Here is a 25,953-nt window from a genome sequence, read left to right on the forward strand (position 1 = left end):
CATTGCAAAGAATCGTTCTTGATTTCTAATTATTACTGTTATTGCTATTGAGTGTCATGAACTTGATAGTGTGTGCAGAGTCTGGAGTCTGTGGTTTCCAGCATAGAATTCAGGTCACCAAACTTGTACAGCAAGAGCTTTTACTCATTGAGCCATCTTGCTGTTTCCTATGTGTGTCAGTGCCAGGACTCCTTAGGGGCTAGGTATGACTCACTGGCAGAGAGTGTGCTCAGTCTCCAGCACCAGAACAAAGCTGGGTGTGCTTTCCACACTCACGCTCTTACTACCTTACTCCCCACTCCCACTCTGTGAAGATGAAGTGTGTAGACGCGTTTACACACACCCTGCTGGGGGAGATCCAAGCATCCCAGGAATGTAAGGATTCTAAGAGGGACCAAAGCTTTTCCCCAAACTGGACGAAGTTACATTTGTCAGAGTAAAACAACAACAAAATTCTACCGGAATGGCTTGTTTGGGTAAAAAAGGAAGAATGTTTCCTAATGCCTTTTCCCCCTGCCTACTATTCCCTTGGGTTTCTCCAAAGTCATTCGTATTGGCCAGAGTGAAATGGCTTCAAGCTTTTAATCATTCATACTCTCCTATGCCATCAGCTCTGGTCAGCTGCTCCGTTTAAAGCATCACCCTCCCAGAGGTAGATATGCCTGATCATGAGACCACCGGCCTGATTGGCGTTTACCGTCAGCTTCACGCAGCTCACTTGGTACCCAGTGCTTTTCAGAATGATCTGATCCATCTGCCCTTGCACGAGACGGCCCAGCAGGGTAAAGTGGGTACAGTTGGGGGGCTCACCTTCAGGCTGGTAGCCTAGCTCTACCTGTCCTTTTTTGAGGATGTGCTTTCCGTCCATGATGGAGCCTGTTCTTATCTGCACTCTGTTCAGGTTCGCTGGATGGTTCAAAATCACTATCCAATAGTTCCCTGTAGTGACATTGTAGGTCCAAAAGAAGGACTCATCCAGAGCGTAGGCCTCCTGGGGGGAGTGAACACCAGAGTGCCTCATGTCTGTGAATACAGCTCCGGGGAGGACGTCAGGACTGTGGGGACTTTTCTCCTGGGCTGTAAAGGTCTTGTTCTCCAAAGTGAAGCGAGCTAACCTGTGGTAGAAGAGGAAAGGTCTGCAGAGGATTGTGTTTGGCTGATCCAGGAGGATACGGAAGTGAGGGATCAGCCAGTCGAGTGGTCGCTCCTTGTGGAAGAGGAGGAGGAAACGGGCCAGGAGAGGAAGGTCCCTGTTGTGGAAAAGTTTGCCAAGAAAGCCCATATTAGAGAACTCCAGGAGCACCCATGTGTGGGGCTTCCTGTTGATCACCTTTGAGTGAATGTGGGTGACGAAATTGGGGGCACAAAAGACATCGTCCTCTATCAACAGGAAGTAAGTAGAGAGCTTTGTGGCAAAGCTCACGAGGAAGGCATGGTCTACATTCTGCTTGGAGTACATCTGCCCCTGAGGGAGCTCATTCTGGTCGTGATTCACAGTGGGGTAGGCATCGGATGGGGCATGGATCAACAGCAATTGCCCTGCCAAGATCTGTGAGCTGTAGAGGCTTGAAATATGGAGAACAGTTTTTCTGAGCCAGGAAGAGTTGGAATCTGCCAGGTGAACCAGCACCGTTATCCGTTTCTGTTCGGCTATGGAGGAGGCGTGGTACAGGGAGGCCAGTGTATCCAAGAGGCCACCTTGACCCTGTCGTGACACTGAGGTGATCCCCACCGTCAGCCATGCTAAGAAGAGGTAAACAGGGACAACTGTCAAGTTGTGGTGGGGTGGTGAGAGCGAGCATACAGACTAGAGAAACAAGGCCTGTATCTCCCCTTAGTACTAGTGAAGCTGAGGCAGGAGGACCAGGAATTCAGTATGAGCAACATAGTACAGTGAGGTGTTGTCTCAATTAAAATAAAATAAACTTAAAGTATTAGGGAATGGGGCTGGAGAATTGGCTCATCCTCTGCTCGTGCTGAGGATCCAAGTTTGGTTCCCTGCGCCCATGTTAGGAGACTCACAACAGCTTATAACTTTAGCCCCAGATCCAATACCCTCTTCTGACCTCCATGCACACCCACCCATACATGTGTGTTTATTATACACACATAATAAATCTTACAGATGAGAGAACACTGTCTGGGATATTTAGTTTTTAGCTTGGCAGAGAGAATGAACATTCTTTTTTTTTTATTTCTTATTGTTTATTTACTTTGTTTTATGTGCACTGGTGTGAAGGTGTCAGATCCCCTGGAACTGGATCTTCAGACAGTTGTGAGCTGCCATGTGGGTGCTGGGAACTGAACCCGGGTCCTCTGGAAGAGCAGTCAGTGCTCTTAACCGCTGAGCCATCTCTCCAGCCCAAGAATGAACATTCTTGCTACTTAAAAAGAAACTTTTTTAAAGATTTCTTTATTTTATTTTAAGTGCATTGGTGTTTTGCCTGCACGCATGTCTGTGTGAGGATATCAGGTCCCCTGGAACTGGAGTTACAGACAGCTGTGAGCTGCCCTGTGAACCTGGGTCCTCTGGAGGAGCAGTCAGTGCTCTTAACTGCTGAACCATCTCTGCAGCCCCCATTCTTGCTACTTTTACTTTTTAAAGATTTATTTATAGCCAGGCAGTAGTGGCGCATGCCTTTAGTCCCAGTACTTGGAAGGTAGAGTTCAAGGCCAGCCTGGTCTACAGAGAGAGTTCCAGGGCAGCCAGAGCTACACAGAGAAACCCTGCTCAACTCCCCCCATCCCAATGTCTTATGTATACAGTGTTCTTCCTGCATGTGTGCCTGTGCACCAGATCCCATCACAAGCGGCTGTGAGCCACCTGTTTGGTTCTAAGTCTGGTCACTCGTCCTGAAATTTTTGTCTCATCTCTCTTCCCTCTTATTTAAATGCTATAAAGCCTCACCGTTTCTGGGCATAGTGGTGTATGCGTGTAATACCAGCACCCAGGACACTGAGACAGGAAGATCTCAAGTTCAACGCCAGCTTGACATACATAGTGAGGTGGAGGTCAGCCTAGGCTGCAAAGGGAGATTCCTTAGTTAAAAAAAAAAGATTGGTGGAATTGGAGAGATGGCTCAGTAGTTAAGAAAGCTTGATGCTGTTGCAGAATTCTGTTTTTAGCACCCAGTTCAGCAGGTCATGTCTACCTGAAACTCCAGCTCCTGGGGATCCATACCTATACCACACATACACACACCCATACATACATACATTCATACATACACACACACACCCATACATACATACATACATACATACACACACCCATACACACACCCATACATACATACCTATATACTATACACACATAAACAAACAAACAAACAAAAAACAATGGCTGGCATCATGCCCCTCCAAAAAAGGTCACATAAGCTCTGGAAAGACGGCACAGTGGTTAAGAGTTCCTACTGCTCTGACAGAGGAGCTGAGTTCAGTTCCCAGCACCCATCTGATAGGCTTACAAACTGCCTATAGGGGGACTGGAGAGATGGCTCAGTGGTTAAGAGCATCACCTGCTCTTCCAAAGGTCCTGAGTTCAATTCCCAGCAACCACATGGTGGCTCACAACCCTCTGTAATGAGGTCTGGTGCCCTCTTCTGGCCTGCAATACACACAGACAGAACATTGTATACATAATAAATAAATAAACATTTTTGAAAAAAAAAACTGCCTATAGGGGCAGCTCCAGGGTCCGATGCCCTCTTCCGACCTTTTGTACTTGCAAGCATGTACACGTAGCCATAGACAGAGACACATGCCTTCAATTAATTAAAAATAAAGAGCATGATACAATGGCGCATGCCTTTAATCCCAGCACTCAAGAGGCAGAGGTGGGAGGTTCTTTATGAACTCAACCTGGTCTACATGGTGAGACTCTTTCAAAATCAATAAACAAAAACCCACATAATCATCCATCCTCCAGCTCCTCACCACCACCAAAAGCCACATAACCATCCATTCCTAGGGCATGATCATAATTGCAGATTGAAGTATTAGGTTACACAATGGAGTTATGCTCCTTATTTACCCAATGTAAACATGTATGATATTGCAGATGAGTCTATATACATTGTAATGTTCAGAAATGTTTTGTAATATGTAGTCAACATATTGTATTCACCTACTTTAAGTATTATATATATATATATATGTATATATATATATGCATGTGAGTATGTGTGTGTGGGGGGGGGTGTGTGATGTGGAACAATCCTTTTATACACTGTGAATATGTGTTACTCTCATTGGCTAATAAAGAGCTGACTGGCCAATAGCTAGGCAGGAAAAGGTTGGGTGGGACTTACGAACAGAAGGACAGCACTGGGTAGAAGAGAGCAGGGGTCACTAGGAGACACACAGAGAAACAAGATGCTGTGCTGAAAAAAGGTACTGCCACGTGGTAAAGTGTAGATAAGAAATATGGGCTAATTTAATTGGAAAGAGCTAGTTAGTAACAAATCTAAGCTATTGGCCAAGCATTTATAATTGATATTAAGTTTCTGTGTAGTGTGTGATTATTTTATTCAGGAGCTAGGTAGCAGGAGAGCTGGCTGGTGGAACACAGAAAAGTCTGCCTACAGGCATGTGTGTGTGTTTGTGTGTGTGTGTGTGTGTGTGTGTGTGTGTGTGTGTGTGTGTGTGATGCTGGGAACTGAACTCAGGTCCTCTGGAAGAAAAGCAAGTGCTCCTAACCACTGAACTATCCTTCCACCGCCTGATTACACCTATTGAAAGACTACCTTGATCTGTTCTTTCTTCCTCATACCCTGATTTGTCAATGTTCTGGAAGGGGACTGACAGTCAGATTCAAGTATTCCTGAACAGAGTTCTGCCTTTCCTCCTCCCGTTCTCTTCTTTCCTAGTCATCTTCCCTCATAGGATCCTCCCCTCCCTGAGACACTCCAGCTCCCTCTCCCTGGTACTTACTCTTTCTTCTCTGGTGGATTTTTTCCAAATATTTGGAGGTGATGGTCTGCCAGTCTTCTAGGGATCTGGGCTTCTTCTTACTGCTATGCCTCATCACCTGGACCATTGACATATATGTCAATCAATATTTCTGCTAGAGCCAGGCGGTGATGGCGCATGCCTTTAATACCAGCATTCGGGAGGCAGAGGCGGGTGGATCTCTGTGAGTCTGAGGCCAACCTGGTCTACAAGAGCTAGTCCCAGGACAGGCTCCAAAGCTACAGAGAAACCCTGTCCCAAAAAACAAAGCAAAACGAACAAAAAACACAAAACAAAACAACAAAATATTTCTCCTAGCCTCCTATATGCCATTTCAGGGGCAGAGGTAAGGTGACCCAGTCTTCTAGAGCAAGTCCAACACAGTGCCTGCCATGGGACAAAGGAGTCATGGCTCTGGCAGTTTTCTCCTTTACCTTGAGAAACATGACACATAAATGTAGCCAATTCATGGGATAATGAGTAGATCCACACCCCAGCTCCACTCAGAGCTTCTGGCTCCCAGGTGGAGAGGGTTAGAAGCAAAGGACATGCTCCTTAGGCAACCTGCCTGTCCCCACCTTCCCACTGTGCACGCCCAGTTCCCCAAAGAATAGTCACCACATTTTGGACGTCTTCAATTTCCTCAGGCACCTTAAGGATGATGAAGAACCACAGCAATATGATGGCCAGAGAGGTTTTGAAGCACAGCCTGATGGAACAGCGCATTGCTGCTCTGGGATGTGGTTCCTACAGCAGGAAGTCAGGGTGTCCAGCGAGAGAACTCCATTCTCCCTGACTGTAAGATTACTGTTAACTTACTCTACTAGGCTCTGATCTGGGAACTGGACAGGACACACACAACCGTGTTCCCCACCTCGAGAAAGAAGGTCTCCTGTCCTGTGGTGACATTTGCTGCCTTTGTTCACTCATCTGTTTGGAGTTTCGACTTTCTCAAAGTTTCCCCTGCTCAGAATGATAAGGGCTAACTGAAACATTATCAACATGGCTAGTTTGTACTAGCAAACAGATGGTCATTGTACTGTATGCACTTAAGAAAGGCCAGGAGGGGACTGGAGAGATGGCTCAGTGGTTAAGAGCATTGCCTGCTCTTCCAAAGGTCCTGAGTTCGATTCCCAGCAACCACATAGTGGTTCACAACCATCTGTAATGGGGTCTGGTGCCCTCTTCTGGCCTGCAGGGATACAGACAGAATATTGTATACATAATAAATAAATAGATAGATAGATAAATAAATAAATTTTTTTTAAAAAAAAAAAAAGGCCGGGAGTGGTGGCAGAGGATCTCTGAGTTCAAGGCCAGGCTTGTCTACAAAGTGAGTTCCAGGACCACCAGAGCTATGTAGATAAACCTTGTCTTAGAAGAAAAACAAAACAAGACAAAAAACAAAACCCAACAAAGAAGCACAAGTCAAACTATTAAAATGAAATAGCTGAAGTCGACAGACACGGTGGCACATGACTGTAATCCTAGCACTTGAGAGGGGGAGCCAGAAGGATCAGGGTTCAATGTGTCCTTGGTTGTGTAGTGAGTTTGAAGCCAGCCTGGGCTATCTGAAACCCTGTCTCAAAAAACCAAATAAGTAAACGTAGCTGAAACTGATGTGATGCTAAAGTCTATGACAAACTGATACTTTCCTTGTCTTCTAAGATCAGAGACTTAAATATGCTTGGACCCATGGGCCTCAGCGAGAGCAGAAGTCTGTTAACGCAGGGTAAGTTAGGTGAGTTTGGATTTATTGGAACACAGGCCAGCTCAGGCTCAAAAGTGAGTACCAGCCCTCTTGAGTACCTTTTCTGATTGCTCCTAAACTATCAGAAGAAAGGCTTTCATACGCCTTGTCACCTGAGCTCAGTTATTGTCCTGCATACTCAGGACACAAAAAAAGAAACATGGCTTAGTCATTTCTATGCCCCAGAGGCCACAATATTCTCCAGTCTCTTTCATTCCTAGAGATGTTTCCCAGTTTAGTGGGGTTTAACTTTTTTAACTAATTGAATAGTTAATTCATTACTATTATTCTTTTTTTTGTTTTGTTTTTTCGAGACAGGGTTTCTCTGCAGCTTTGCTGCATTATTATTATTCTTTCACTCCTTTTTTTGGGCCTTTAGCAGCTGAGCCATCTCTCCAGCCCAAATTTCTTTTTTAAAAATTATGTGTGTCTGTATCTGTGCTTATGTAAGTGCAGTGCCCATGGAGGCCAGAAGAGGGTGCTGTAGGCAGTATGAGCAGCCTACTCTGGGTACTAGGAACTGCACTGGGGTTCTCTGCAAATGCCATCACATGCTCTTGAGGGCTGAGCCCTCCCTCCACCCCCTGAGGTTTTTTTTTTTTAATAATAATTATAAAAAATACTACTAATAATAAAGTTTTATAGCTAACACTTTTTCTTACCTGTTTTCGTTAAGACTTTTGTCACATGGGTGATTCACGTATGAATTTCCATGTGAGAGACCCAGATGGTCCAGGCTTCTCTAGACCATGAACTCATGGACAGGTATGCTTAGTGAAAAGGCTAAGTGATTACAGCTAGAAGGCTTTACCACAACAGACATAGCTCAGTTCCCTGCTGCGCTTCCTGGGACATTGTTAGGCAGCAGGGAATACTGTTCTTGTTCAGCCTTCTCAGGTCAACGGTCTTCTGGAAGAGGCGGGACAAAGACTAAGAGGAACCGGAGGGCTGTCACTCCAGCCGTCAGGGACAGTGGTCTGAGGTCTCTGAGGTGTCCTCCCTTAAGCTCAGCTCCCTCTGTGATGTGACTATTGTGTCTCCAGCACCCCTGCATAGCATCAGAGGAGCACATGTAAGCACACTTACATGTGATGAGTGTGTGCTTCATAATGACTTTCTAGTAATTATTATTTTTTAAAGCATTTATTTAGCTTTATTTTATGTGTATTTGGTATGAAGGTGTCAGATTCCCTGGAACTGGAGTTGCAGTTTTGGGCTGCCGTGCTGGGAATTGAACCTCAGTCATCTGGGAAAGCAGTCAGTGCTCTTAACCACTGAGCCATCTCTCCAGTCCCCAAGTAATTATTATTATTATTATTATTTTGTTTTTCGAGACAAGGTTTTTCTGTGGTTTTGGAGCCTGTCCTGGAACTAGCTCTTGTAGACCAGGTCTCAAACTCACAGAGATCCGCCTGCCTCTGCCTCCCGAGTGCTGGGATTAAAGGCATGCGCCACCACCGCCCGGCTCCCCCAAGTAATTATTATTTGCCCTAAAAACCAGCAACTGTTCTGTATCTTTTTTTATTTTTATTTATTTATTTATTTATTTTTTTAGTTTTTCAAGACAATTTCTCTGTAGCTTTCTGTAGCTTTGGAGCCTGTCCTGGAACTAGCTGTTCTAGCTGTTGTAGACCAGGCTGGCCTCGAACTCACAGAGATCTGCCTGCCTCTGCCTCCCGAGTGCTGGGATTAAAGGCATGCGCCACCACTGCCTGGTCTGTTTTGTATCTTTTAACAAAGGGAATAGCTGTATAGCTGTAGAGAACCACCAAGCCCACCCATCCCATACTGCTTCCCTGCAACTCTGTCCAGTCTCTCCTGGACTCATCATTTCCCTGGCCTCCCACTCCCTCTCACAGCCTGATCTTGCCCCCCTGAGTGTCACCCTGTCTCTTTTGCATGACACTTCTCCTTCTCTACTTGCGGAAAAGCAGGCCTGTTTTCTTCCTGTGGAAGGAGAATCAAAAAAGAAAGTCCCTCCCTTGAACTCATGTGTCGAGTTCTGTCCCGCTTCTCTGAACTGCTACACAGCAAGTCTTTGAAAGTGTGGGCTTTAGACCACCTCGTGTTCTTTCTCACCGTACTGGAGTTCCTGTCATCCTGACAGCTTCCCCACTGACGATTCCTGCTCAGCTTTCTCCCTTGGCTCATGCATTCCCTACTCCATCAATGCACATGGTCTCAAAGCTTTCTCTCCTCCACATTCTCTCTGGCTAACCCCAGCCCTCTGTGTGTATGTGTGTGTGTGTGTATGTGTGTGTTTGCTTGTAAAATACACCCACCCGAGCTCCAGGTCACCTGTTTAAAGTCTCTGCTTGGATGAATAAGAATCATTTCAACACCAGAAACAAAATACAAAACCAGAGCTCTCTCTTCTACCATTTCCTCACATTCTCTCCGTCACAGCAAACTATACCATCACCTTTTACATAAACTGCTAGGGGGCAGGGGGTATAGGGGTCTCCTGGATGCCTTTGTCTTCTCTGCACTACAATCTGTTTTTACCTAGAATACGACCCCTTTTGAAGGTCAGCTAGGACTACAATTAGTAGTTGTCGGTCTGGGCTGTACAGTCCCAAACCTGCACCCTACCCTGTTCTCCTGCAGTCCATCCTATACTCCCTAGTCACCTTTATATTTCATCCATCTATCTATCTATCTATCTATCTATCTATCTATCTATCTATCCACCTATCTATCATCTATCTATCTACCTATCTACCTATCTATCTATCTATCTATCATCTATCTATCTATCTATCTCTATCTATCTGTCTATCTGCCTATCTGTCTATCTGCCTATCTATCTATCTATCTATCTATCTATCTATCTATCTATCTATCTATCTGCCTACCTATCATCTATCTATCTGCCTACCTATCATCTATCTGCCTACCTATCATCTATCTATCTATCATCTATCTATCTATCATCTATCTATCTATCTATCTATCTATCATCTATCTATCTATCATCTATCTACCTATCATCTATCTATCTACTATCTATCTATCTGCCTACCTATCATCTATCTATCTATCTATCTATCTATCTATCATCTATCTATCTATCATCTATCTACCTATCATCTATCTATCTATCTATCTATCTATCTATCTATCTATCTATCTATCTGGGTTTTTTTGAGACAGGGTTTCTCTGTGTAACAGAGATCCTCCTGCTTCTGCTTCCTGAGTGCTGGGATTAAAGGCCTTTGCTACCACCATCCCACTTTTTTGAGACAAGGTTTCTCTGTGTAACCCTGGCAGTCAAGGAACTTGCTTTGTAGGCTAGGCTGGCCTTGAACTCAAAAGAGATTCGTCTGCCTCTGCCTCCAAGTGCTGGGTTTAAAAGCCTGTACAGGTGCCACCGCCCAACCCTGAAGACACCTTTTAAAATTGCAAACCAAACTGGGTGTGGTGTTGCACGCCTTTAATCCCAGCACTTGAGAGGCAGAGGAAGGTGAATCTCTATGAGTTTGATGCCAGCCTGGACAACAGACAGAGTTCCAGGACAATCAGGGGTACACAGTGAGACCTTATCTCAAAACAAATCAAAGCAAAATGCAAGCAAACAAAAAACCCCAAACAAAACAACCACCATCCAAATCAGAAATTAGAAATCAGTGGTCTGGAGAGAGGGCTCCATAGTTAAGATCACTGGCTGGTCTACAGAGAACCCAGGTCTGAGTCAGAGAATCTACATGGTGGCTCACAACAGTCTGAAACTCCAGTCCCGGGGGATCTGATGCTCTTCTCTGACCTCCACATGCATCAGACATGCATGTGGCATACATACATACAAACATGTAAGCAGAAAACTCATACACATAAGATACTTTTAAATAATTAGCCAGGCGATGGTGGTGCACGCCTTTAATCCCAGCACTCGGGAGGCAGAGGCAGGCGGATCTGTGTGAGTTCGAGACCAGCCTGGTCTACAAGAGCTAGTTCCAGGACAGGCTCCAAAACCACAGAGAAACCCTGTCTCGAAAAACCAAAAAAAAAAAAAAATTAAAAAAATTAAAATTATCAATATAAATCTAGTAAGGTGGCATGGATCTGTGAGCCCAGCACTCAGGAGTCTAAGGTGGGAGCATGTGAGTTAGGATCCACCATGGGCTACATAAAAAAATCCTGTCGAAAAGAAAAAAGAAAAGAAGAAGCAGTCTTTTAACCATGCACACCTTTAATCCCAGCACTTGGGAGACAGAGGCAGATGGATCTCTGTGAGTTCGGGGCCAGCCTGGTCCACAGAGTGAGTTCCAGGACAGCCAGTGCTACACAGTGAAAATTTGTCTCAAAAATAGCATAAATAAACAAACAAATAAAATTATTAATTAAAAAATTAATTCAGATTATTAAAATAAAAATTCTTTTTTTTTTTTGAGACAGGGTTTCTCTGTGGTTTTGGAGCCTGTCCTGGAACTAGCTCTTGTAGACCAGGCTGGTCTCGAACTCACAGAGATCTGCCTGCTAAAATAAAAATTCTAAATCAAGTGAGATACCTCTTCTGCTTGCCATCCTCTGGTGGCCTCTCACTGCAAATAAGAAGTTTCAACTCCTGATTATGGCCTACTTGTAAAATTTCTCTCTAGACTTCTATAGAGGCTTGTTTTCTTGGAGGAGCATACTGGACTTTTTTTTAAGATTTATTATGTATATAACATTGTGCCTGCATGTATGCCCACACAGCAGAAGAGGACGCCAGATTCTCATTACAGATGGCTGTGAGCCACCATGTGGTTGCTGGGAATTGAACTCAGGATCTCTGGAAGAGCAGCCAGTGCTCTTAACCACTGAGCCATCTCTCCAGCCCCCATACTGGACTCTTGAGTCAGGGTCTTTGCATATGCTGTTCCTTTTTATTTTAATCTAATACTTATTTTTTTTTATTTCATGTGCATTGGTGTTTTGCCTGCCTGTATGTCTGTCTGTATGAGGTCATCAGATCCCCTGGAACTGGAACTACAGACAGCTGTGAGCTGCCATGTGGGTGCTGGGAATTGAACCCGGGTTCTCTGGAAGAGCAGTCAGTGCTCTTAACCACGGAGCCATCTCTCCAGCCCTGCACATGTCATTCTTTTAGAACACTTCTCTGTAGATTTACGCCATAGCTGCCACTTCCTTGTAACTGAACTCCAAGCTCAGATGTTCTCTTTGATGCCTTGAGTTACTGGTTGGAAAGCCTCATGCCACCATTTCCATCCTTCCACCTACATGCTGGATAATCTGTTATATTTTCCTGAGCATTTTGCTACCAGAAACCATCTTGGTTGTGTTTACTGTCTGTGACTGTCTGCTAGCCTAGAATTATAAACTTCAGAAGGCCAGCCACTTTGTTTTATTTTGCAGAGTATCTTTCCCTAAGAACCATGCTCAACAAGTCTTTACTAGCTCATGGGTTATGGAAGAACCGTGATAGTTGACAAAAGTTCACCAGGAAACACTATGGTAGAAAAAGTTCACCAGGAAACACTATGGTAGATGCTAAGGGCATAGTAGTGCCATGAGGCCAAGAAGGGCTATAGGTACAGGAGGGTTAAAACACAGGCTAGAATCTGCTTCTGTTCAATTTGTTTGTGTGACCTTGGCCAAATGACTCAGTGTTTCTGATGCTGAGCTCCTCCTCCATCAACTGAAGATGACAGATGACTACTCTCAAGTGCCTACAGGTTCTTTTGTTGTTTAAGATGGGATCTCATGCAGTCCTTGCGGGATTTCACTTTACTCAGTAGCTCAGGCTGCCTTTAGACCTCTTACACTTTTTTGGCAGCCCATGACCTTCTGTAGCTGCAGTTCCAGCGGCTCTAATGCTCTCTATCTGCCCTATAATGCTTGTTGGTACGTTATGTCAAGGGTAAGTACTTGAATTGGGCTGAAATCAGAATTCCACTCTTGGCCTGCGTGGGTGAACCATGTCTGCAGGTTAGGGATGGCGAGGAACATGCCCTCTTTCTCTACTTCCTCCCAGGTGCTTCAGCCCATGCACCCTTGACAATCAGTGTTTCGTCAGGGACCACGGGAACTTATCAGCCCACTGATTTCATCTGGGGGCTGGAGAGGGCTGGTGTGCCACCCAGGGGACCATCTGATCACAGTGTTTGAAAAAGTGAATTGAGTCTGAATACTTAAAAAAATGGGAGAGCTCAAGTTAGCTGGGCTAAATTTAATCCTAGGTAGAGGTAGGTAGATCTCTCTGAGTTCAAGGCTGACTTTATCTACACTGGGAATTCCAGGTCAGCCAGGGCTATGTAGTAAGTCCCTGGATAAAAGGATAAATCCAAGCAAAAAAAACCAAAAACTAGTGAGGTGGTACAGGTCTGTAATTCTAGCACTTGGGGGGTAGAGGCAAGAGGACTAACAATTAAGGGCTATCCATGAGTGTGTATCGAATCCAAGGCCAGCCCTAGGACAGCTTGTCTCAGCAGCCCCAAACAAAACAAAAATCTAAGAACTTACAGACACATCCTGGACATTGCTGGCACTTATTTTATATAAGGTGTCAAAGACAGAACACAGAGAGGTTCCTAGGTTTGACGGGCTGTGGACAAACGCAGAAGGAAAATGAGTAGATGAAGGCAGATGACTGAATAAATCAACAGCAAAAACAAGCAGATGAGCCAAGATAGGAGTATTCGTTTTCTACATCATGTAGACGGTGTTCTTGGGGACAGAGAGGAGACATGGGGGAGCAAGGGGCAGTGGCCAAAATTAAAGATTAGTTAGGTATTTGAGGAAGACTTGCTTTTGGCAATTCCTAAGGGTTCTCTAGAGAAAGAAAACCAATAGGATATATGGCTGGATAAATATACATATATTTTATCACATGGATATATATATTATAGATATATATATTATATATCTATATTGAGATATATATATATATCAATATATATATTGATATATATATATATCAAGAGGGAGACCGAGCCGGGCGATGGTGGCGCACGCCTTTAATCCCAGCACTCGGGAGGCAGAGGCAGGCGGATCTCTGCGAGTTCGAGACCAGCCTAGTCTACAGAGCTAGTTCCAGGACAGGCTCCAAAGCCACAGAAAAACCCTGTCTCGAAAAACCAAAAAAAAAAAAAAAAAAAAAAAAAAAAAAAAAAAAAAAGAGGGAGACCGATTTTAAGGAATTGGTTTAAACAATTCACATTATTCACAATTCTGGAAGCTATAAGTCCAAGGTCAAGATGCTAGGAGGCCTTTCCCCTAGGTCTCATCCAGGCTTGTGGTTGGTGGCCTTCCAGCATCTGTACCTGCTCTCCCTTATGTACCTTGGTAATCTTTTTCTTTTTTTTTTAAATTTATTTATTTATTAAAGATTTCTGTCTCTTCCCCCCCCACGGTAATCTTTTTCAAAGCTGTCAAACAGTAGAAAAATAGAGACTAGCCTTAGAGCAGTCTTTTTAAATCAAAGTCCATTATGGGTCACGAAAATCAACTTTATAAGGCTCAACCAGCATATGTTGTGAAACTTTTGGTAACTCTTTAAGAAAAAAAAAAAAACACTGGAGCGAACTGTCAAAGTTTGAAGTCACTGCAGCTGACAAGGCAGTTGTGGGACCCAGACAGAAGGGAAAGGCGCAGCTGGTGGGAGATATGAGGTAAGGCCCCTATGTCTGATTGCAGCTTCCAGAGCTCAGCCTGGTGTTTGGGGAAGATCAAAGGCGGCCAGGCACTAAGACTGCCATCCTCATCCTTGCTCTGCAGTTGTTATCAGTGTGATCTTGGCTCATGAGTCTGAGTCTCAGGTCCTCTGAGAAATAGGCCAGCAATACCACCTCCTTCACAGGGCTGGTGTGTCTAGTAGGCTATGAACCACTCCTGGCTAGTGACCCTGATTTGTTTTGTTTTTTCTTTTATACATCAGTTGTTCATGCCAGGGAAGAAAAGTGTGGAAAAGCCTCCTCTTGCACTTAGGAAGTTGTGCTATGCTCGATACATAGTGTGATTTAGTTGGATCAGGAATTTCAAACAGATACGATAGATGTAGTGGTACTCTGGAAAGTTCCAGCACGGTACATCGCAGATAGAGAATTCCAAACATTTGTGCTATCTGAGGAACAGGACGTGCTAATGGAGTCCCTCAGCCCAGAGACCTGAGTTAGAGTGCTGGTGGATGAACAGGGACTATGGCTTTCTCTCGTCCTCCAGGAGCGTAAGAGTCTTCCTTGGCCCAGAACTAAGGGAGGCTGAGTTTGAGGTCAGTCTGGGTTATATTGTGAATTTGAGGCCATTCTGAGTTGTATAGCAAGACCCTGTCTCAGAAACAAACTATAAAATTATTAAATATGGGGCTGGGAAGATGGCTCAGTGGTAAAGAGCACTGGCTGCTCTTCCAGAGGTCCTGAGTTCAATTCCCAGCAACCACATGGTGGCTCCTAACCATCTGTAGTAAGATCTGGTATCCTCTTCTGGAGTACAAGCATAAATGCAGGCAGACCACTGTATAATAAATAAATAAATCTTAAAATAAATCTTAAAAAATATTATTGTTCCTTGAGAGTCTCAGGCCTCTCTAAAGTGGCCTAACCGGAATGGGAAGAAACGCCCTGAAGCCCAAGCCTTGGTGTGGGTTACTCTGCCCCTCCCAGCCCCTGTGGGTAGGGCTAGCACCATCGTGGGAACATTCCTCTTGAGATCCACATAAGGGTCTAGTTCTTTGGGCCTCACACCCAGGTAAACCAAAGGTGTAAGCTTTGGATCCCAGTCGAGCTGATTCAACAGATTCCAAGGGTGGTGAGGGTTTGGGACAGTTGCTCTGGTGTAGTGCTTGTCTAGGAGAGATCTTCCCCTCCGGTGTGTGTGTGTGTCGCGCGCGCGCACACGCGCGCATAAAAAATGTGCAGGACAAGGCAGTGGTATCTAGTTAAAAGATGCCTCCCCAAGACCAGACCAACTGTTCAAGGACCGAGCCCATAATCAGACCCTTTATCATGGTGTCAGCTGGGGGTGGGGACCCAAAGAGTACAGCTATCCCACAGAGAAGGCCTTGCAGCTGAGGAGGAGGGACACCGAGCACAGTGGAATTAAGCAGGCCAGGGGAGGGGGAGGACGCTTTAATCTCATTTTATTCGCCCTCTGCGTGGGCTGTCTCAAGACTCCACCACCGCGACTCCTTCCTGTGCACAAGCAGATTCTTCTCCGCGTCCAGCCCAAAGTTTCCTCCTCAGCCAATTGGAGCCGCATAAACTCAAGGCCACCCCCCGCCCCCCTTTTCAACAAATATTTGTGGAGCAACTCCCACGTGCCTGGAACTGACTTTTCCCCTTCCCTCTAGCGACTTATCAAGGGGTGGGGCAACGTGCTGAGGAGGCAGCCGAGACTACTGTGGGAAACTGATGTCAAGCTAGAAACCAGTGATAAAGAGTAGCAACAAGCAAGACGTTGTGGAAAGACACAAAACAAATTAACGCAGAGGGGACACCTGACACCAAATTTTTCGGAGCACGAAAGAAGATGCTGAGTTCAGATGTTGGCATTGAACTGGAGAAGAAAAACTGAAATGGTGCACATCGCGGAAATTTGGGAAAACGGGAGAGGGGGCGGGGTGGTGGTAGACCGAACCGAGGACGGGACGGAAGGGAGGCGCAAGGACAACACCAGAGCCCCGTCGAGGGGACAGCCGCGCGGAGGGGGTGGGGAGCGGGACCGACACGTGCGCTACGTGCTGCGCCGGCTGCCGCCCCCTCCCGGGCAGCTGGGGAGCCAGGCCTGCCCCCCTCATCCGTGGCTCAGACCCCAAGCAAGGGGTGGGGGTGGGGGCGACGGAGAGCGAGAGGAAAGTCTCTCCTCGCGTTTGGAACCCCGAAGCCTGGCCTCTCCTGCCCGGCGGTCGGAAGGAGCAAGGCCAGCGCCCCTTAGGCCAGCAAGCGAATTTAGGGCACAGGCTGAACTCTTGGGGTGCAGGCCGGGGGTGGGACTCAACCCGCTGGAGGAGCGTGAGGGCTGATGGCTGAGTGGGCCGGATGAAGACATCGATCCCTAAAGATGTATCTGAAGGCTCTCCAGCACTCATGGGGTGCTTTGGGGGACGGAGTCCGGGGCGGAGGCGGAGTGTTGTCCAAGAGTAAGGAGGGGGTTCCTGGAGACGTGGCACTCGGAGCGGGCTCGGTTCTCCTAGGGCCGCCGGGACTGCAAGCCCCGCTTTCCCCACGGGAACCTGGCGCTGCGGCTCCGCCCAGCCGTCGCTCCCGGCCGTCTGGGAAGCAAAGAGCCGGCACCTCCAGGCCGGGGTTAGCCAGGGCCGGCCTCTGAGACGTCCAGCCGGCCCCACACTAGACAATGCGGAGCGGGCCCCGCCCCCGGAGGCTGATGCGGCTCGGGCCGCGGCCAATCATTGCCTGTGGCTAGGCTCTTTAAAAAAAGAAGAGCCGGCCGCGGTGTGGCTGTCAGCTGGAGAGGGATCCCTCCGCCCATGTAAACACACATCATAAAGGGCAAGGGGAAGCGTCTTCCGTGGGGCGGGGGAGCTGGTACCTTAGTAGATATCCTTCTCAGTCCCTAGGGTTCTCTTTACTAGCTTGGCAGCCGCCCGCTCCCTTGGCGTCTGTTTGGGTCGGTGCAGAGCCAAACAGTTGCTGCTTGATCTGAGCAATAGGATCTCATCATTTAGGGTCACTGCCGGAAATGGAGGAAGTAGGATTAGCAGACCTTGAAAGTTGGGAGAGAGATGTAACTCATAGATGACAACTGAGATTTTTTTCCTAAACTCGTGCCCTCCAGTTGCATACCCATAATTCATGTAGGTCTAGAAGTCTCACAACCTACCTAATTTGTAGGATGCCAACGTCAAAGAGAACTTGACAGGAAATCAACTCCAGGAGGAACCTCAAACTCAGGCACACATATAATAAACACCCTGGGTCAAGAACTACAATAAAAGATTTCCCTCAGTCAACATGTGTCATCTGACACCCCAGTCCTTGGGAATGGGGTCAACCTGGGCTACATTGTGAATTCCAGGCCAGCTTTGGCTATCAGTATGCAATCCTGTCTTAATTGTTCCTCTCCTCAATACACTAGCCGGAAAAAAAAATCAGTAAGGGTAAAAAATATGGCAAACTGGGTGAGGTGCTTTTAATCCTAGCACCTCTGAACTCGAAGTCAGCCTGATCTATGTGAGTCTTGGGCTAATAAGAGATACTTAGTGAAATCTTGACTCAAAAAAAAAAAAGGCAAATTCTTATATCTAGGTTTCCCCACAATTTTGTAACCTACTGTATCACCTTTTTTTAAAAAGATTTATTTATTTATTATGTATGCACCAGACCTCATTACAGATGGTTGTGAGCCACCATGTGGTTGCTGGGATGAACTCAGGACCTTTGGAAGAGCAGGCAGTGCTCTTAACCTCTGAGCAGTCTCTCCAGCCCCTGTATCACCTTATCTTACAATGAAGTTTTTTTTTTCTGGAGTAGGTTAACTGTCTCTTTGGGTTCCATCTTATTTACAGAATGGGGGAGCAAGAAAAAGGTCAAGTCAGACTCCGAAGCCCTAGGGAGTTATGGAGAGGTCGCTTTCTCCAGGAATCCTGAACTAACTGTTTTGGAGGCTGTGGACCTCTGGGAAGTTTATTGAAGAATGAGACTTTTTCCCTGTTCAACTTAAAATGTTTTATATATAAATATAATTTTTGACACAGGTTTCTCTTGTGTAGCCTTGGCAGTCTTGGAACTTCCTCTGTAGACCAGGCTGGCCTTGAACTCACAGAGATAGACTGCCTCTGCCTCAGTGCTGGGATTAAAGTGCTGGGATTAAAGGTGTGTGTCACCACTGTCTATAGATATTTTCTATATTTTAAAATTCTCTCTAAATTGCGTGTGTGTTGCCTGTAGAGGCCAAAAGAAGGCATCAGACCCCTTGAAGTTGAAGAGGCAATTGTGAGCTGATGGACACTGGAACTGGAAACTGAATTTATGTCCTCTCGGGCAGGACCAAAATGTCCTTAACCCACTGAGCCATCCCTCCAGCCTCGTTTTTTTTTTTTTTTTTTTTTTTTTTTTTTTTTTTTTTTTTCGAGACAGGGTTTCTCTGTGGTTTTGGTTCCTGTCCTGGAACTAGCTCTTATATATAGACCAGGCTGGTCTCGAATTTACAGAGATCCGCCTGCCTCTGCCTCCCGAGTGCTGGGATTAAAGGCGTGCGCCACCACCGCCCAGCTGGCCTCCTTGTTTTTTGATGCAAGTTCTCATTATGTAGATCTGGCTGGCGGAGAACTCAGTATAGGGCAGGCTGGCTTTAGCTTCCCGAGTGCTGGGGTTAAAGGTATGTGCTATCATTTCTAGCGTTTCTGTTTTAAACTGAGGAAGCAGAGCCTGTGTGTGACAGGATACATCTGTAAACCCAGCACCTGTAGAGGCAGGAAGATCAGGAGATCAAAGTCATCCTCGGCTCCATAGAGTTTCAGGCTAGCCTGGGCTACAGGAGTCTTAAGAAGAACTAAACCCCGAGGCTAAGAGAGATATCCTTCCTCCTGGTTGTTCTGAAGGGAGGGCTGGAGGCTGTGATAGTTCTTCCATGAATTTGTCTGCTTTCTGGAATAAAGAAATCATTTCAGCCGGGCGGTGGTGGCGCACGCCTATAATCCTAGCACTCAGGAGGCAGAGGCAGGCGGATCTCTGTGAGTTCGAGACCAGCCTGGTCTACAAAGGGAGTTCCAGGACAGGCTCCAAAGCTACAGAGAAACCCTGTCTCGAAAAAAAAAAAAGAAATCATTTCAGTGGCTGGAGAGGTGGCTCAGAGGTTAAGAGCACTGGCTGCTCTTCCAGAGGTCCTGAGTTCAATTCCCAGCAACCACATGGTGGCTCACAACCATCTGTAATGAGATCTGGTGCCCAATTCTGGTGTGCAGGAATACATGTTGACAGAACACTGCATACATAATAAAGAAATATTTTTAAAAAAAAGAAATCATTTCAGGGCTCAAGTTCTACTTAGGATCTTCTTTTGACTTCCATGGCTCACTTTGAAACACTGGGCTCATCCCTCAGTACTGACCCCCTTTCCTCCAGAGCTCGCTGTAGCTTTCGGCTTGTGGGAACCTGCTCTCTGTGCATGCCGGACACATCTCAAACAAACCTGCTCCAGCGTGAATACATTTTCTCTAGAGTGGTTTGTGCAGGGGGTGATCTGGGTGACTGTCCAGCAATGCCAATTGGCCAGTATCTACTGAGGCAGGTGTGCCAGACCCTTTGTATGGCATCCTGTGATTCCTTCCTAGTCTAATTTTTATTTCCTGCAGTTTCATCCTGTCTTTCTTTCCATTTCTTTCCTTTTTTTCTTTTTATTTTTTCCAGACAGGGTTTCTCTGTGTAGTCGTGGCCTTCCTGGAACTCTAGCTGTAGACCAGGCTGGTCTTGAACTCACAGAGATCCGCCTTTGCCTCCCAAATGCTGGGATTAAAGGTGTGTGCTACCAGGCTTATCCTTTCTTTTCAATCAATAGCGCTGCAGATTTTTAGGCCCCATTATTCCTTGACTGGATTATTTCAAGATATTTTTTGTTTTGTTTTGTTTTGGTTTTTTTCGAAACAAGGTTTAGCTTTGGTGCCTGTCCTGGAACTAGCTCTTGTAGATCAGGCTGGCCTCAAACTCACTGAGATCTGCCTGCCTCTTCCTCCTGAGTGCTGGGATTAAAGGCTTTGCTCAGGATCAACCCTGTCATAAGGCTGTAAAATGATTTCTGAGCAATACCAACATTTTCTGATAAATAGTTCGAACTGTTGGATTTTGGCACATGCTTAAGTTACTTTACACGCTAAACAAATGGGCAAAGCACTTAACACAGTATCTAGGATAAGCAAATGTTCAAAGTGTTTTTACTATCCTCATTACTATTGTTTGTGTCTGTCCTTGCTGCTCTTGTGTTCAAGCTGTCTTCTCTACCTAGAGATTCCTCCTCCAGTTTTTACTATGCAAATCCTTGGTGGCAAAAAGTGTATGGCGTGATTGAATGATCAGTTATAGATCTGATCTCTCTACAGGATCGCTAACTTCCTGAGAGCAAGAATTCTGAAAACTTCAGTGGTCAACGAACCATAAAGGCTAAAACCCATCCCAGGCGGAAGGGCCCAGCCCCTCCCGGTTAGGGGGCGGGGTAGGACCTGGCTCCGGGTGGCAGTAGGGACTTTTTTCCTTGCCGTGGCGGCGGAGGCGCACGGCGTGGTGTAGCGGCAAGACGTCGTCGGAGGAAGGCTGAAAAAGCCGTAGGTGCTGCCGTTGCTAGTAGAAGTCGGACTTGTCTCCGGAGCTGCGCGTCTGCACAGGTCTCGGACGGAGCGGAGCTTGCTCCCGCGGTCGCGGAGCCTGCCCCGTGCTCGCCCCTGCCGACGTCGCAGTGATGGAGCCGGCCACCGTGCTGCCCCCAGGCCCGCGTCCGGCGCTACCCCTCGGGGGCCCGGGCCCGCTGGGCGAGTTCCTGCCTCCCCCCGAGTGTCCGGTCTTCGAGCCCAGCTGGGAAGAGTTCGCCGACCCCTTCGCTTTCATCCACAAGATCCGGCCCATAGCCGAGCAGACTGGGATCTGTAAGGTGCGGCCGCCGCCGGTGAGTCAGCCAGCACCCCGGATCCTGCTCGCGGCTGGGGGAGGGAGCGAGTACGCGCGGCCGGGGAGGCCCGAGGCGCGGGGGCGGGGAGCGGGGAGCGGTCGTCCCGGCGGGGCTCGGTCAAGTTTGGGGTCCCTCAGTGGGTGGGAGTTGCGGCGGCGGGAAGAAGGCGCGGGGGCTCGTCCTGGTGGGATGCGGGCTGTGAGCACAGCGGGCTCTGGCAGCGCGGCCCGAGGACCGGGTCGGTGCGGCTCCGGGGGCCGGTGCGCCGCACGGCCGGGCAGCGGTGCGGGCTGGAGTGGTGGCAGCCGCCGGGCTGGCTACCGGGGAGTCTCCTCGAGCCCGGCTGAGGCACGGACGTGGAGGCAGGGCTCTGGGCCCCCACGGCTCGGTGGCTGGTCCTCGCCTCCTCCCGGGGGTGCGGGGGTGTGTGATGGGTGGGGGTGGGGGACTTGCGAGTTGTCGTGTGAGGAGGAAAGTTTTCAATATGGCGGCGGGAGCCCCTGGTCCTTTGTGTGGTGGCGGCGTCGGCCGGGAGCTGCCCTCACCTGAGCGCCCCACCCTCCGGACCCGGGTCCCCCACCACCACCTGGTCCCTCGGCCTCCCGGAGTCCCGGGGCCGGGCCGGGGCAGGGGGCGGCCCGCGCCACTGGGGGAGGGGAGGAGCCGCGGGTCCGGCCTGGAGCGACTGGATGGCTGGGGGCACAAGTGTCGTGGGGGGCACTTCGGGGACTGTGGGGCGGGACAGCGGTGCCCCTATGCTCGCCTGCCCGCCCTGGTGGGCGCTCCCCGGGGCCGAACGGCGCTGCTCCCCGGGGAGGCCTGGCTGGGGCTGAGGGCCAGACGGGCCGTGTTTGTAGGAGAGATGTCAGACGAGGTCCTCAGCCTCCCCTACTCGGCCCAGCAGCGGGGGCTCTGGCGCCTCGAGCTTGGGGGGCTGTGAGGGGTGGGGTGTCCCCCGAAGCCAGCCCTAACGGCTGCAACGTCCGCCAAGAGCCCGGCCCACTCCTTCCCGGCCCCCCCCCCTCCCGCAGCCGGAACTGGATGCGCTGCGACACCCCAGGGTTTTCGCCTACCTTTTGGGATGGCCCGAGTCTGAGTTGGCCTAAACGACCGTTGGACCGGCCGGGACGGTTGGTGAGGTTTAACTGCCTTGCCTACCGTTTTAAGAATTTTCTATCTCCACTGCACGCACATAAGTGGAGGAAGGATCCCCCCCCCCTTACCTCTTTCTTCCTTAAACTTGCTCTTTGTAATGGCATTTTGAATTGCGGGATTGTGTACGTAATCAATCATTCTGTTCTAGAAAAGCTAGAATAAGCCTTATCTTTCCATCACCCCCCACCAGATAAAAAAAAATTAAACCACAGACACCATATTTTAGTTTCTCTTGGACAACTTTTCAAACAGAAATGAAATAGATGCCTCAGAAAAGAACTGGCCAGGTCAGCTAGTGTGGAGGAAATGATTGGAAATAGATTCATTTCTCCTGGTGAAAGTGGACAGGGGCAAGTATTGTTTCTTAAGGGAAGGTACATTTCTTTTCCTGTAGAGGCCTGCATGCAGAAGAAGTTACACCCTGGGCTGGTTAGCACTAAGGTTTTAATTTGGAAGAATAGACCACGCTTGCTCTAAACATTGAGCGATGTAGCTTTATGTTAATGTGCCAGGAAAGATGAATGTGAACATTGGACGTTCTCATTGATAGGATGTTATCCAGACATTAGCAAACTTGACTAAGTTATTAGAAACCAAAATGTAAGAGGAGTTAGGTTCCTGTGAGCTGTCCTCCATGTTGGCATTGTGGCATCCAGGGCTGGGGTAAGTCCTTTCTCTTGCCTTCTTTGCCTTCATAGAGCTGTTGTCTTCGAAAAATAGTGTTGCTCTGCTTAGGTCTGGCTCCCATTTCTCATCTGGGTTAGCAGATTAATGGCAGTCTTTAGGATTTGTGCGTTTGTTTTGCTTTTTCCCATTCTCAATGTCACACATGATAGCCACCATTTTGTATTGAGTACTGTGTAGTAGAGCCTGAGAGGAGAGGGGTAAAGAGGAGAAATGATCTATAGACACAACTAGTGCTATTTGGAGTCCTCCTTTGTGTGCAGGGAACTTGCTCCTCCTTTGTTTAACAAACTCCTGTGCCAATGTAGAAGAGTTGGCCAGCATTTGCTGTTGATAGAACCACCAGAGAGAAGATCCAGAAGTTGTAGCTCTTGAACAGAGGGGTCCTGGAACAAAGGCTTTTTAAGAGATGTAAACAGTCTTTGTTTAGGGAATGTTTTGTGGTAGGAAAGCTGAGAACAAGTGGTTTCATATAGTTGAAATATGGCAACAAAATAAACCCTTAAGAAACAGGAAATCTTTTCCATAGTGGTAGCTTTATAATGCCTGTCTCTAGACGATTTCTGTTGAGTTTCTGGAAATCTAGTGGCTAAATTGAAGGCATTTGGAGATTGTGGTATACTTTTACTACGTAAGGGGAAGAATTAAAAAACCATAACTATTTCATTTTGTTCTTAGCTCTGTTTTATCTTTAATTAATGGTACTTAGCTTTGGTTTGTACATGGTTTTTTTTTAGTGAGGGTCTTAAACTGCTTGGCTTGTGAAAACTTAGAATGTTTATATTTTGTATAAGTGCATAAAAGTTGACAAAAATTTGTGAAAATGTAAGGTAAATGTGATAAAATGATGAGTCGAGACTCTGCAAGCCTCATTTAAATAAAGACAGTAATAAACCTTAATTCAAAGCTATCAAGCTTATTTTCAGAAGTGATATTTAAAAAGTAAAATGAGTTTTACTTTTTAAAATGCAGGTATTAATTTCTTAAGTACTTAAGTACAAATGTCATTTTTGTTTTGTAACATTTCAGATGAATGAGTAATTTTAGGGATGTTAATATTAACCTGCTTAACAAATTAACAAAAGCTGGCTGCTCAGTAAATATATTTTTAATTTCCCAAATTTGATAGGAATGCATTTGATAGCTTTAGTAACTTTCTTGCTTTCAAATATCTAACATGTCTGTAGTTAGGCAGACTCCACAAATTTCTTTTTGACAGTGACCAAAGTCAGACATTTAAATCAAACCCCGGACAGCACAGTAAAGGCTATTTTTCACTTTTAACTTCCTTTGGTTGTTTGTTTAAACCCTTCATCTACATATTTATAGCCAAGAAGTGTAAGACTGTTGTAATGCAATAAGCATCTTTGAGAGGATTTGTTAATTTAATTTCACTCTTGGAGAATGAGGAAGTTAAAATGCACACTTTTTTGTAAGGCAGAAAAATGTTAATGACAACAGAGCTTATTTATGTCAATTCCAGTCCGTGTGTGTGTGTGTGTGTGTGTGTGTGTGTGTGTGTGTGTGTGTGAGAGAGAGAGAGAGAGAGAGAGAGAGAGAGAGAGAGGTGTCACACTGTAGCTCTGCTTCTACCTCCTGAGTGCTTGGATTAAAAGAATGTGCTATAACTTCCAACTCCATTTGTGTGTGTGTGTATACATTTGTACACATGCATGCATGATATTCTGTGGTGCATGTATGGAGGTCAGAAGACAGTTTGTAGAAGTTTGGGTCTCATGAATTCTGGGATCAAATACATGAACTTGCTTGCTTATTTAAAAAGTCAAGGATGTTTGGAGTATATGAAAAATTGGCAGAAATTTGCCAAAAATGGAACTTTTAGAGGGTTTAATGTATATTCTGTATAATAATCTGTATGGTTTATGTGCAGTAAATCATATGGGATTATTTTATAGCTATCTCATCTTTTTGTTTCATATTTATTTATTTTTTATTTTGTGTTCTGTGTTTTATTTTGGGACCATGGGCATGCTTGTTGTCCATAGAGGCCAGAAGAGGGCATCAGATCCTCTGGAATTGGTGTTGTAAAGGGTTGTACCCTGTGCCATATAGGTGCAGGAACCAAACCTGAGCCCTTTGCAGGACCAGCAAGTACTCTTAGCTGCTGAACCATCGTTCATTGCTGTCTTAATTGGTCCACGTTAAAATTTATGGAGAGAAATAAGTCAGGGCTTAGTGTGGTGCACACCTTTAATCCCAGCACTCAGGAGGCAGAGGTAGGCAGATCTCAGGCCATCCTGTTTACATAACAGCTCTGGACAGCAAGGGCTACATAGTAAGATCCTGTCTAAAAACAAAAGGCTCTAGAGATGGATTAATAGCACTTGTTGATCTACAGAGAGACCCAGGTTTGATTTCCAACACCCACATGGTGGCTCACAACCATCCGCAAATCTAGTTCTACAGGATCTGATGCTGCCTTCTGATCTCTACAGGCACAGACACCCACATAATGTGCATGTATACATGCAAGCAAACACATAAATCTTAAAATAAAAAATTCATGTGAGGGATGAAGAGATGGTTTTATGATTAAGAGCTATTTACTGTGTAGACATGAAGACTGGAGTTTCAGTAGAATACCCACATAACAAATCAGGTATACCCCACATCTCTTGTAATCCCAGCATTGAGCAGTGAGAAGATAGGGTTCCTGGACTTCCCTGACTTCCAACCTAGCGCAGAAATGTAAGGTCCAGCTTCTGAGAGACTATGCTCATAAGGAGTAAGGCAGAGACAGGACTGTACTTGATGCCTTCCTTACACAGGTGCGTGTACTAGCACACATAGTTGTATATATACATGCAGCACATCCGCGCATGTGCACACATACTCTTCAA

General features: G+C 46.5%; 2 protein-coding genes across 3 annotated transcripts in view; one reads left to right on the forward strand and one right to left on the reverse strand.

Moving 5' to 3' along the window:
* Window positions 1–607: 607 nt before the first annotated feature.
* On the reverse strand, window positions 608–5,676 carry LOC142859220 (alpha-1,3-mannosyl-glycoprotein 4-beta-N-acetylglucosaminyltransferase-like protein MGAT4E). The gene is made up of 3 exons (XM_075989563.1): window positions 5,569–5,676; window positions 4,933–5,029; window positions 608–1,743 (listed from the first exon to the last, which is right to left on the reverse strand). Exons 1-3 carry the CDS (start codon window positions 5,674–5,676, stop codon window positions 608–610), a joined length of 1,341 nt encoding a protein of 446 aa, XP_075845678.1.
* Window positions 5,677–20,868: 15,192 nt separating this feature from the next.
* Window positions 20,869–25,953, forward strand: part of Kdm5b (lysine demethylase 5B) — a 65,201-nt gene continuing 60,116 nt past the window's right edge. The window contains exon 1 of one of the 2 annotated variants that reach the window (XM_075988037.1): window positions 20,869–21,250. In XM_075988037.1, the coding sequence (XP_075844152.1) occupies window positions 21,047–21,250 (204 nt within the window). In that variant the 5' untranslated portion in view covers window positions 20,869–21,046. The remainder of the gene's footprint in view (window positions 21,251–25,953) is intronic. The other variant, XM_075988036.1, reaches the window with a different exon arrangement.

The sequence above is a fragment of the Microtus pennsylvanicus genome, chromosome 10 (assembly GCF_037038515.1).
Source record: "Microtus pennsylvanicus isolate mMicPen1 chromosome 10, mMicPen1.hap1, whole genome shotgun sequence".
Lineage (NCBI taxonomy): Eukaryota > Metazoa > Chordata > Mammalia > Rodentia > Cricetidae > Microtus > Microtus pennsylvanicus.